Source organism: Chiloscyllium punctatum, chromosome 10, assembly GCF_047496795.1.
Source record: "Chiloscyllium punctatum isolate Juve2018m chromosome 10, sChiPun1.3, whole genome shotgun sequence".
NCBI lineage: Eukaryota > Metazoa > Chordata > Chondrichthyes > Orectolobiformes > Hemiscylliidae > Chiloscyllium > Chiloscyllium punctatum.
The window spans coordinates 120,216,741-120,230,461 of record NC_092748.1 but is presented as its reverse complement, the minus strand read 5'-3'; the positions used below and the strand labels follow the sequence as shown (position 1 = coordinate 120,230,461).

The following is a 13,721-nucleotide window of genomic DNA, read 5'->3' as shown; positions in this document are numbered from 1 at the left end:
TTACAATATTTAAAAGACATTTCGATATGTGCACAGAGAGGAAAGGTTTAGAGGCATAGAGGCCAAATGCAGACAAATGAGACCAGTTTGGTTTGGGAAACCTAGCTGGTACGGACAAGTTGGACCAAAGAATCAGTTTCTCTGCTGTATGACTTTATGACTCTGACCTTCCCTGGAGATTAAAATCCCTCATGATAAATGCTATGTCTTCCTGATAAGTTTCCATTGTTTCTTCATTCTGTTCTAGTCCACAATGTGGTCACTGATAGGAGGGACCTGATGGCTTCCCCTTTCCATTTCCCATCTCTGCTCAAACTGCTTCAACACCCTGGTTTCCTGAAATTAGGTCATCCTCTCTATTGTATCAACATCACCGTTAATTACCAGAGACAGTCCTGCACCTTCTCTTAATATCCTCCCTTTTTGAAATATTGTCACAGAATAACAGACCTGCTCATTTACAGAGAATAGTTAACATTGACCAGAAACACAAAACTCGACTCATCACATAAACACAGCGGCTACAAGAGCAGGTCACAGGCTGGGAATCCTGCAGTGAGTAACTCCCCTCCTGACTCCCCAAAGCCTGTCCACCATCTCCAAGGCCCAAGTCCGGAGTGTGATGGAATACTCCCCACTTGCCCTGGATGGGGGCAGCTCCAACAACACTCAAGAAGCTCAACACCATCTTCTGCAGAATGTTTGGTTTGGTGATCATTTCCCATTTGATGTCAATAACTTAAACTAAGACCAGAAGAACAACTGGTGACAGTAAATCTACCTGAGACTCTCAAATACTTCAGTTAGTCATCACCATGGCACTGAGCTTGAGACAAAAAATAGGCATCCTGACGATGACAAGAATTTCACCCGATGTAGCAGGGGGTGAAGGGGACAGTGGAGTAATTACAGATCAGCTGACATTGTATCGATGGGCTGAGAGGTCTCCTCCTGCTCCTTTGTGTCTTTGTGAGCCATCTCAGATATATCTTCCATGTGGAGCCATTAGATCTTCATAGCCCCCTTGCCCAAAGTAATAAGCATCTGGACTTCCTTCACCTTCAACTACAACGCTGGATTGTGGGGAGAAATAGTCCCAGCCAGAATTAATAGAACCAACACTGTCAGACACCTGCCAGGGTCATATCCAACATTGTGAAACACTCCCATTACCAGCAGTTTGGTTTTGTCTTGTCACAGGTTGGCAGTGTGATAGTTCCAGTGTCATTGGAGAGGCTGCACCCTGCTGTAGGGATGCACTCGATCGGGGAGGAGGTGCAGCTAGACCTGTTGGCAGAGTGGCCTTTTTCAACCGATGAAGACAGCCTAATGGTGGTGGATAGCCACGAAGACAACTGGGCTCGGCTCCATGACATGAAGCTCTCAGGTTCAGTAAGTAACTAATTATTGACACCAACAACGTAATCAGAGTGACAGACCTGTCCCCACCAGGACTGTACCCCTGTGTTATACAGTGACAGTCCTGTCCCCACCAGTACTGTATCACAATGTTGTACAGAGACAGACCCGTCCCCACCAGTGCTGTACCCCAGGGCTATACAGTGACAGACCTGTCCCCACCAGTACTGTACCCGAGGGTTATACAATGACAGACCTGTCCCCACTAGTACTGTCCCCCAGTGTTATACAGTGGCAGACCTGTCCCCACCAGTACTGTATCCCAGTGTTATACAGTGACAGACCTGTCCCCACCAGTTCTGTGCCCCAGTGTTATACTGTGACAGTCCTGTCCCACACCAGTACTGTACCACAGTGTTATAAAGTGACCAACCTGTCCCCATATTTACTGTATCTCAGTGTTATACAGAGACAGAACTGTCCTCAGCAGTACTGTACCCGTGTATTACATTGTGACAGACCTGTCCCCACCAGTACTGTATCCCAGTGTTATACACGGTCAGACCTGTCCGCACTATTACTGTATCCCAGTGTTATACAGTGACAGACCTATCCCCACCAGTACTGTATCCTAGTGTTATACACGGTCAGACCTGTCTCCACTATTACTGTATCCCAGTGTTATACAGTGACAGACCTATCCCCACCAGCACTGGACCCAAGTGTTATACAGTGACAGACCTGTCCCCACTATTACTGTACCACAGTGTGAAACCGTGACAGACCTCTTTTGCCCGAAACGTTGATTTCGCTGCTCGTTGGATGCTGCCTGAACTGCTGTGCTCTTCCAGCACCACTAATCCAGTCTTTGGTTTTTAGCATCTGCAGTCATTGTTTTTACCCACCAGTCCTGTACCCCAGTGTTATCCAGTGTCAGACCTGTCCCCACCCCAGTACTGTACCCCAGTGTTATACACTGTCAGACCTGTCCCCACCAGTACTGTACCCCAGTGTTATCCAGTGTCAGACCTGTCCCCACCAGTACTGTACCCCAGTGTTATACACTGACAGATCTGTCCCCCACCAGTACTGTACCCCAGTGTAAAACAATGACAGACCTGTCCCCACCAGTAGTGTACTCCAGTGTTATATAGTGACAGACATGTTCTCACCAGTACTGTACCCCAGTATAATACAGTCACAGACCTGTCCCCACCAGTACTGTATCCCAATGGTATACAATGACAGACCTATCCCCACCAGTACTGTAACCCAATGTTATACAGTGACAGACCTGTCCCCACCAGTGCTGTATCCCAATGTTATACAGTGACAGACCTGTCCCCACCAGTACTGTATCCCAGTGCCATGCAGTGACAGACCTGTCCCCACCAGTACTGTACCCCAGTGTTATACAGTGGCAGACCTGTCCCCACCAGTACTGTACCCCAGTGTTACACAGTGACAGACCTGTCCCCACCAGTACTGTAACCCAGTGCTATACAGTGACATAACTGTCCCCACCAGTACTGTACCCGATGGTTATATAGTGGTACACAATGTCAGAACTGTCCCCATGAGTATTGGACAACAGTGTAATATGGTGACAGACCTGTCCCCACCAGTGCTATACCCGAGAGTTATACAGTGACAGACCTGTCCCCACCAGTACTGTTCCCCAGGGTTATATAGTGACAGACAGACCTGTCCTCATCAGTACGGTACCCCAGTGGAATACAGTAACAGACCTGTCCCCACCAGTACTGTACACCTCTGTAATATGGTGACAGACCTGTCCCCACCAGTCCTGTACCCGAGTGTTACATAGTGACAGACCTGTCCCCAACAATACTGTACCCGAGGATTATACAGTGACAGACCTGTCCCCACCAGTACTGTACCCCAGTGTTATACAGCGACAGACCTGTCCCCACCAGTACTGTACCCCAGTGTTATACAGTGACAGACCTGTCCCCACCAGTACTGTACCACAGTGACATACAACGACAGACCTGTCCCCACCAGTACTGTACCCCAGTGTTATACAGCGACAGACCTGTCCCCACCAGTACTGTCCCCCAGTGTTATACAGTCACAGACCTGTCTCCACCAGTACTGTACCCCAGTGTTATATAGTGACAGACCTGTCCCCACTAGTAATGTTCCCCAGTGTTATATAGTGACAGACATGTTCTCACCAGTACTGTATCCCAATGGTATACAATGACAGACCTGTCCCCACCAGTACTGTACACCAGTGTAATATGGTGACAGACCTGTCCCCACCAGTACTGTACCCGAGTGTTACATAGTGTCAGACCTGTCCCCACAATACTGTACGCGAGGGTTACACAGTGACAGACCTGTCCCCACCAGTACTGTATCCCAGTGTTATACAGTGACAGACCTGTCCCCACCGGTACTGTACCCCTGTGTTATACTGGGACAGACCTGTCCCCACCAGTACTGTATCCCAGTGCCATGCAGTGACAGACCTGTCCCCACCAGTACTGTACCCCAGTGTTATACAGTGACAGACCTGTCCCCACCAGTTCTGTGCCCCAGTGTTATACTGTGACAGTCCTGTCCCACACCAGTACTGTACCACAGTGTTATAAAGTGACCAACCTGTCCCCATATTTACTGTATCTCAGTGTTATACAGAGACAGAACTGTCCTCAGCAGTACTGTACCCGTGTATTACATTGTGACAGACCTGTCCCCACCAGTACTGTATCCCAGTGTTATACACGGTCAGACCTGTCCGCACTATTACTGTATCCCAGTGTTATACAGTGACAGACCTATCCCCACCAGTACTGTATCCTAGTGTTATACACGGTCAGACCTGTCTCCACTATTACTGTATCCCAGTGTTATACAGTGACAGACCTATCCCCACCAGCACTGGACCCAAGTGTTATACAGTGACAGACCTGTCCCCACTATTACTGTACCACAGTGTGAAACCGTGACAGACCTCTTTTGCCCGAAACGTTGATTTCGCTGCTCGTTGGATGCTGCCTGAACTGCTGTGCTCTTCCAGCACCACTAATCCAGTCTTTGGTTTTTAGCATCTGCAGTCATTGTTTTTACCCACCAGTCCTGTACCCCAGTGTTATCCAGTGTCAGACCTGTCCCCACCAGTACTGTACCCCAGTGTTATCCAGTGTCAGACCTGTCCCCACCAGTACTGTACCGCAGTGTTATACACTGACAGATCTGTCCCCCACCAGTACTGTACCCCAGTGTTATACAGTGACAGACCTGTCCCCACCAGTAGTGTACTCCAGTGTTATATAGTGACAGACATGTTCTCACCAGTACTGTACCCCAGTATAATACAGTCACAGACCTGTCCCCACCAGTACTGTATCCCAATGGTATACAATGACAGACCTATCCCCACCAGTACTGTAACCCAATGTTATACAGTGACAGACCTGTCCCCACCAGTGCTGTATCCCAGTGCCATGCAGTGACAGACCTGTCCCCACCAGTACTGTACCCCAGTGTTATACAGTGGCAGACCTGTCCCCACCAGTATTGTACCCCAGTGTTACACAGTGACAGACCTGTCCCCACCAGTACTGTACCCCAGTGCTATACAGTGACATAACTGTCCCCACCAGTACTGTACCCGATGGTTATATAGTGGTACACAATGTCAGAACTGTCCCCATGAGTATTGGACAACAGTGTAATATGGTGACAGACCTGTCCCCACCAGTGCTATACCCGAGAGTTATACAGTGACAGACCTGTCCCCACCAGTACTGTTCCCCAGGGTTATATAGTGACAGACAGACCTGTCCTCATCAGTACGGTACCCCAGTGGAATACAGTAACAGACCTGTCCCCACCAGTACTGTACACCTGTGTAATATGGTGACAGACCTGTCCCCACCAGTCCTGTACCCGAGTGTTACATAGTGACAGACCTGTCCCCAACAATACTGTACCCGAGGATTATACAGTGACAGACCTGTCCCCACCAGTACTGTACCCCAGTGTTATACAGCGACAGACCTGTCCCCACCAGTACTGTAACCCAGTGTTATACAGTGACAGACCTGTCCCCACCAGTACTGTAACCCAATGTTATACAGTGACAGACCTGTCCCCACCAGTACTGTACCCCAGTGTTATACAGTGACAGACCTGTCCCCACCAGTACTGTAACCCAATGTTATACAGTGACAGACCTGTCCCCACCAGTACTGTACCACAGTGACATACAACGACAGACCTGTCCCCACCAGTACTGTCCCCCAGTGTTATTCAGTCACAGACCTGTCTCCACCAGTACTGTACCCCAGTGTTATATAGTGACAGACCTGTCCCCACTAGTAATGTTCCCCAGTGTTATATAGTGACAGACATGTTCTCACCAGTACTGTATCCCAATGGTATACAGTGACAGACCTGTCCCCACCAGTACTGTACACCAGTGTAATATGGTGACAGACCTGTCCCCACCAGTACTGTACCCGAGTGTTACATAGTGTCAGACCTGTCCCCACAATACTGTACCCCTGTGTTATACTGGGACAGACCTGTCCCCACCAGTACTGTATCCCAGTGCCATGCAGTGACAGACCTGTCCCCACCAGTACTGTACCCCAGTGTTATACAGTGGCAGACCTGTCCCCACCAGTACTGTACCCCAGTGTTACACAGTGACAGACCTGTCCCCACCAGTACTGTACCCCAGTGCTATACAGTGACATAACTGTCCCCACCAGTACTGTACCCGATGGTTATATAGTGGTACACAATGTCAGAACTGTCCCCATGAGTATTGGACAACAGTGTAATATGGTGACAGACCTGTCCCCACCAGTGCTATACCCGAGAGTTATACAGTGACAGACCTGTCCCCACCAGTACTGTTCCCCAGGGTTATATAGTGACAGACAGACCTGTCCTCATCAGTACGGTACCCCAGTGGAATACAGTAACAGACCTGTCCCGACCAGTACTGTACACCTGTGTAATATGGTGACAGACCTGTCCCCACCAGTCCTGTACCCGAGTGTTACATAGTGACAGACCTGTCCCCAACAATACTGTACCCGAGGATTATACAGTGACAGACCTGTCCCCACCAGTACTGTACCCCAGTGTTATACAGCGACAGACCTGTCCCCACCAGTACTGTAACCCAATGTTATACAGTGACAGACCTGTCCCCACCAGTACTGTACCCCAGTATTATACAGTCACAGACCTGTCTCCACCAGTACTGTACCCCAGTGTTATATAGTGACAGACCTGTCCCCACTAGTAATGTTCCCCAGTGTTATATAGTGACAGACATGTTCTCACCAGTACTGTATCCCAATGGTATACAGTGACAGACCTGTCCCCACCAGTACTGTACACCAGTGTAATATGGTGACAGACCTGTCCCCACCAGTACTGTACCCGAGTGTTACATAGTGTCAGACCTGTCCCCACAATACTGTACGCGAGGGTTACACAGTGACAGACCTGTCCCCACCAGTACTGTATCCCAGTGTTATACAGTGACTGACCTGTCCCCACCGGTACTGTACCCCTGTGTTATACTGGGACAGGTCTGTCCCCGCTAGTACAGTACCCCAGTGTTACACAGTGACATAACTGTCCCCACCAGTTCTGTACCCCAGTGTTATATAGTGATAGACCTGTCCACACCTGTACTGTATCCCAGTGTTATTCAGTGATAGACCTGTCCCCACCAGTAATGTATCCCCACGAGAATTGTACACCAGGGTTATACAGTGACAGACCTGTCCCCGCCAGTACTGTACCCCAGTGTTATACAGCGACAGACCTGACCCCCCCAGTGCTGTACCCCAGTGTTATACAGTGACAGACCTGTCCCCACCAGTGCTGTACCCCAGTGTTATACAGTGACAGACCTGTTCCCACCAGTACTGTACCCCAGTGTTATCCAGTGACAGACCTGTCCCCGCCAGTACTGTACCCCAGTGTTACACAGTGACAAACCTGTACCCACTAGTAAAGTACCCCAGTGTTATATAGTGACAGAACTGTCCCATCAAGTACTGTACCCCAGTGTTATCCAGTGTCAGACCTGTCCCCACCCCAGTACTGTACCCCAGTGTTATACACTGACAGATCTGTCCCCCACCAGTACTGTACCCCAGTGTAAAACAATGACAGACCTGTCCCCACCAGTAGTGTACTCCAGTGTTATATAGTGACAGACATGTTCTCACCAGTACTGTACCCCAGTATAATACAGTCACAGACCTGTCCCCACCAGTACTGTATCCCAATGGTATACAATGACAGACCTATCCCCACCAGTACTGTAACCCAATGTTATACAGTGACAGACCTGTCCCCACCAGTGCTGTATCCCAATGTTATACAGTGACAGACCTGTCCCCACCAGTACTGTATCCCAGTGCCATGCAGTGACAGACCTGTCCCCACCAGTACTGTACCCCAGTGTTATACAGTGGCAGACCTGTCCCCACCAGTACTGTACCCCAGTGTTACACAGTGACAGACCTGTCCCCACCAGTACTGTACCCCAGTGCTATACAGTGACATAACTGTCCCCACCAGTACTGTACCCGATGGTTATATAGTGGTACACAATGTCAGAACTGTCCCCATGAGTATTGGACAACAGTGTAATATGGTGACAGACCTGTCCCCACCAGTGCTATACCCGAGAGTTATACAGTGACAGACCTGTCCCCACCAGTACTGTTCCCCAGGGTTATATAGTGACAGACAGACCTATCCTCATCAGTACGGTACCCCAGTGGAATACAGTAACAGACCTGTCCCCACCAGTACTGTACACCTGTGTAATATGGTGACAGACTTGTCCCCACCAGTCCTGTACCCGAGTGTTACATAGTGACAGACCTGTCCCCAACAATACTGTACCCGAGGATTATACAGTGACAGACCTGTCCCCACCAGTACTGTATCCCAGTGTTATACAGCGACAGACCTGTCCCCACCAGTACTGTAACCCAATGTTATACAGTGACAGACCTGTCCCCACCAGTACTGTACCCCAGTATTATACAGTCACAGACCTGTCTCCACCAGTACTGTACCCCAGTGTTATATAGTGACAGACCTGTCCCCACTAGTAATGTTCCCCAGTGTTATATAGTGACAGACATGTTCTCACCAGTACTGTATCCCAATGGTATACAGTGACAGACCTGTCCCCACCAGTACTGTACACCAGTGTAATATGGTGACAGACCTGTCCCCACCAGTACTGTATCCCAGTGTTATACAGTGACTGACCTGTCCCCACCAGTACTGTACCCCTGTGTTATACTGCGACAGGTCTGTCCCCGCTAGTACAGTACCCCAGTGTTACACAGTGACATAACTGTCCCCACCAGTTCTGTACCCCAGTGTTATATAGTGATAGACCTGTCCACACCTGTACTGTATCCCAGTGTTATTCAGTGATAGACCTGTCCCCACCAGTAATGTATCCCCACGAGAATTGTACACCAGGGTTATACAGTGACAGACCTGTCCCCGCCAGTACTGTACCCCAGTGTTATACAGCGACAGACCTGACCCCCCCAGTGCTGTACCCCAGTGTTATACAGTGACAGACCTGTCCCCACCAGTGCTGTACCCCAGTGTTATACATTGACAGACCTGTCCCCACCAGTACTGTACCCCAGTGTTATACAGTGACAGACCTGTCCCCGCCAGTACTGTACCCCAGTGTTACACAGTGACAAACCTGTCCCCACTAGTAAAGTACCCCAGTGTTATATAGTGACAGACCTGTCCCCAACAGTACTGTACCCCAGTGTTATACAGTGATAGACCCGTCCACACCTGTACTGTACCCCAGTTTATACAGTGGTAGACATGTCCCCACCAGTAATGTATCCCAGAGTTACACAGTGACAGACCTGTCCCCACCAGTTCTGTACCCCAGTATTATACAGTGACAGACCTGTCCCCACCAGGACTGTACCCCAGTGTTATACAGTGACAGACCTGTCCCCACCAGTGCTGTACCCCAGGGCTATACAGTGACAGACCTGTCCCCACCAGTACTGTACCCGAGGGTTATACAATGACAGACCTGTCCCCACTAGTACTGTCCCCCAGTGTTATACAGTGGCAGACCTGTCCCCACCAGTACTGTATCCCAGTGTTATACAGTGACAGACCTGTCCCCACCAGTTCTGTGCCCCAGTGTTATACTGTGACAGTCCTGTCCCACACCAGTACTGTACCACAGTGTTATAAAGTGACCAACCTGTCCCCATATTTACTGTATCTCAGTGTTATACAGAGACAGAACTGTCCTCAGCAGTACTGTACCCGTGTATTACATTGTGACAGACCTGTCCCCACCAGTACTGTATCCCAGTGTTATACACGGTCAGACCTGTCCGCACTATTACTGTATCCCAGTGTTATACAGTGACAGACCTATCCCCACCAGTACTGTATCCTAGTGTTATACACGGTCAGACCTGTCTCCACTATTACTGTATCCCAGTGTTATACAGTGACAGACCTATCCCCACCAGCACTGGACCCAAGTGTTATACAGTGACAGACCTGTCCCCACTATTACTGTACCACAGTGTGAAACCGTGACAGACCTCTTTTGCCCGAAACGTTGATTTCGCTGCTCGTTGGATGCTGCCTGAACTGCTGTGCTCTTCCAGCACCACTAATCCAGTCTTTGGTTTTTAGCATCTGCAGTCATTGTTTTTACCCACCAGTCCTGTACCCCAGTGTTATCCAGTGTCAGACCTGTCCCCACCCCAGTACTGTACCCCAGTGTTATCCAGTGTCAGACCTGTCCCCACCCCAGTACTGTACCCCAGTGTTATACACTGTCAGACCTGTCCCCACCAGTACTGTACCCCAGTGTTATACAGTGACAGACGTGTCCCCACCAGTACTGTACCCCAGTGTTATACACTGACAGATCTGTCCCCCACCAGTACTGTACCCCAGTGTAAAACAATGACAGACCTGTCCCCACCAGTAGTGTACTCCAGTGTTATATAGTGACAGACATGTTCTCACCAGTACTGTACCCCAGTATAATACAGTCACAGACCTGTCCCCACCAGTACTGTATCCCAATGGTATACAATGACAGACCTATCCCCACCAGTACTGTAACCCAATGTTATACAGTGACAGACCTGTCCCCACCAGTGCTGTATCCCAATGTTATACAGTGACAGACCTGTCCCCACCAGTACTGTATCCCAGTGCCATGCAGTGACAGACCTGTCCCCACCAGTACTGTACCCCAGTGTTATACAGTGGCAGACCTGTCCCCACCAGTACTGTACCCCAGTGTTACACAGTGACAGACATGTCCCCACCAGTACTGTACCCCAGTGCTATACAGTGACATAACTGTCCCCACCAGTACTGTACCCGATGGTTATATAGTGGTACACAATGTCAGAACTGTCCCCATGAGTATTGGACAACAGTGTAATATGGTGACAGACCTGTCCCCACCAGTGCTATACCCGAGAGTTATACAGTGACAGACCTGTCCCCACCAGTACTGTTCCCCAGGGTTATATAGTGACAGACAGACCTGTCCTCATCAGTACGGTACCCCAGTGGAATACAGTAACAGACCTGTCCCCACCAGTACTGTACACCTCTGTAATATGGTGACAGACCTGTCCCCACCAGTCCTGTACCCGAGTGTTACATAGTGACAGACCTGTCCCCAACAATACTGTACCCGAGGATTATACAGTGACAGACCTGTCCCCACCAGTACTGTACCCCAGTGTTATACAGTGACAGACCTGTCCCCACCAGTACTGTACCACAGTGACATACAACGACAGACCTGTCCCCACCAGTACTGTACCCCAGTGTTATACAGCGACAGACCTGTCCCCACCAGTACTGTCCCCCAGTGTTATACAGTGACAGACCTGTCCCCACCAGTACTGTACCCCAGTGTTATACAGTGACAGACCTGTCCCCACCAGTACTGTACCACAGTGACATACAACGACAGACCTGTCCCCACCAGTACTGTACCCCAGTGTTATACAGCGACAGACCTGTCCCCACCAGTACTGTCCCCCAGTGTTATACAGTCACAGACCTGTCTCCACCAGTACTGTACCCCAGTGTTATATAGTGACAGACCTGTCCCCACTAGTAATGTTCCCCAGTGTTATATAGTGACAGACATGTTCTCACCAGTACTGTATCCCAATGGTATACAGTGACAGACCTGTCCCCACCAGTACTGTACACCAGTGTAATATGGTGACAGACCTGTCCCCACCAGTACTGTACCCGAGTGTTACATAGTGTCAGACCTGTCCCCACAATACTGTACGCGAGGGTTACACAGTGACAGACCTGTCCCCACCAGTACTGTACCCCAGTGTTATACAGTGACAGACCTGTCCCCACCGGTACTGTACCCCTGTGTTATACTGGGACAGACCTGTCCCCACCAGTACTGTATCCCAGTGCCATGCAGTGACAGACCTATCCCCACCAGTACTGTACCCCAGTGTTATACAGTGGCAGACCTGTCCCCACCAGTACTGTACCCCAGTGTTACACAGTGACAGACCTGTCCCCACCAGTACTGTACCCCAGTGCTATACAGTGACATAACTGTCCCCACCAGTACTGTACCCGATGGTTATATAGTGGTACACAATGTCAGAACTGTCCCCATGAGTATTGGACAACAGTGTAATATGGTGACAGACCTTTCCCCACCAGTGCTATACCCGAGAGTTATACAGTGACAGACCTGTCCCCACCAGTACTGTTCCCCAGGGTTATATAGTGACAGACAGACCTGTCCTCATCAGTACGGTACCCCAGTGGAATACAGTAACAGACCTGTCCCCACCAGTACTGTACACCTGTGTAATATGGTGACAGACCTGTCCCCACCAGTCCTGTACCCGAGTGTTACATAGTGACAGACCTGTCCCCAACAATACTGTACCCGAGGATTATACAGTGACAGACCTGTCCCCACCAGTACTGTACCCCAGTGTTATACAGCGACAGACCTGTCCCCACCAGTACTGTAACCCAATGTTATACAGTAACAGACCTGTCCCCACCAGTACTGTAACCCAATGTTATACAGTGACAGACCTGTCCCCACCAGTACTGTACCCCAGTATTATACAGTCACAGACCTGTCTCCACCAGTACTGTACCCCAGTGTTATATAGTGACAGACCTGTCCCCACTAGTAATGTTCCCCAGTGTTATATAGTGACAGACATGTTCTCACCAGTACTGTATCCCAATGGTATACAGTGACAGACCTGTCCCCACCAGTACTGTACACCAGTGTAATATGGTGACAGACCTGTCCCCACCAGTACTGTACCCGAGTGTTACATAGTGTCAGACCTGTCCCCACAATACTGTACGCGAGGGTTACACAGTGACAGACCTGTCCCCACCAGTACTGTATCCCAGTGTTACACAGTGACAGACCTGTCCCCACCAGTACTGTATCCCAGTGTTATACAGTGACTGACCTGTCCCCACCGGTACTGTACCCCTGCGTTATACTTGGACAGGTCTGTCCCCGCTAGTACAGTACCCCAGTGTTACACAGTGACATAACTGTCCCCACCAGTTCTGTACCCCAGTGTTATATAGTGATAGACCTGTCCACACCTGTACTGTATCCCAGTGTTATTCAGTGATAGACCTGTCCCCACCAGTAATGTATCCCCACGAGAATTGTACACCAGGGTTATACAGTGACAGACCTGTCCCCGCCAGTACTGTACCCCAGTGTTATACAGCGACAGACCTGACCCCCCCAGTGCTGTACCCCAGTGTTATACAGTGACAGACCTGTCCCCACCAGTGCTGTACCCCAGTGTTATACAGTGACAGACGTGTCCCCACCAGTACTGTACCCCAGTGTTATACAGTGACAGACCTGTCCCCGCCAGTACTGTACCAGTGTTACACAGTGACAAACCTGTCCCCACTAGTAAAGTACCCCAGTGTTATATAGTGACAGAACTGTCCCATCAAGTACTATACCCCAGTGTTATACAGTGACAGACCTGTCCCCACTAGTAATGTTCTCCAGTGTTACATAGTGACAGACATATTCTCACCAGTACTGTACCCCAGTATTATACAGTCACAGACCTGTCCCCACCATTACTGTACCCGAGTGTTACACAGTGACAGACCTGTCCCCACCAGTACTGTACCCCAGTGCCATGCAGTGACAGACCTGTCCCGACCAGTACTGTACCCCAGTGTTATACACTGACAGATCTGTCCCCCACCAGTACTGTACCCCAGTGTAAAACAATGACAGACCTGTCCCCACCAGTAGT

At 49.7% G+C, this 13,721-nt stretch overlaps 1 protein-coding gene across 1 annotated transcript in view; it reads left to right on the top strand.

Moving 5' to 3' along the window:
* LOC140482503 (SPRY domain-containing protein 3-like) overlaps positions 1-13,721 on the top strand; it is an 815,899-nt gene that overhangs the window by 422,946 nt on the left and 379,232 nt on the right. Inside the window, exon 6 of the mRNA XM_072580049.1 lies at positions 1,201-1,392. Within this exon, the coding sequence (XP_072436150.1) occupies positions 1,201-1,392 (192 nt within the window). The remainder of the gene's footprint in view (positions 1-1,200; positions 1,393-13,721) is intronic.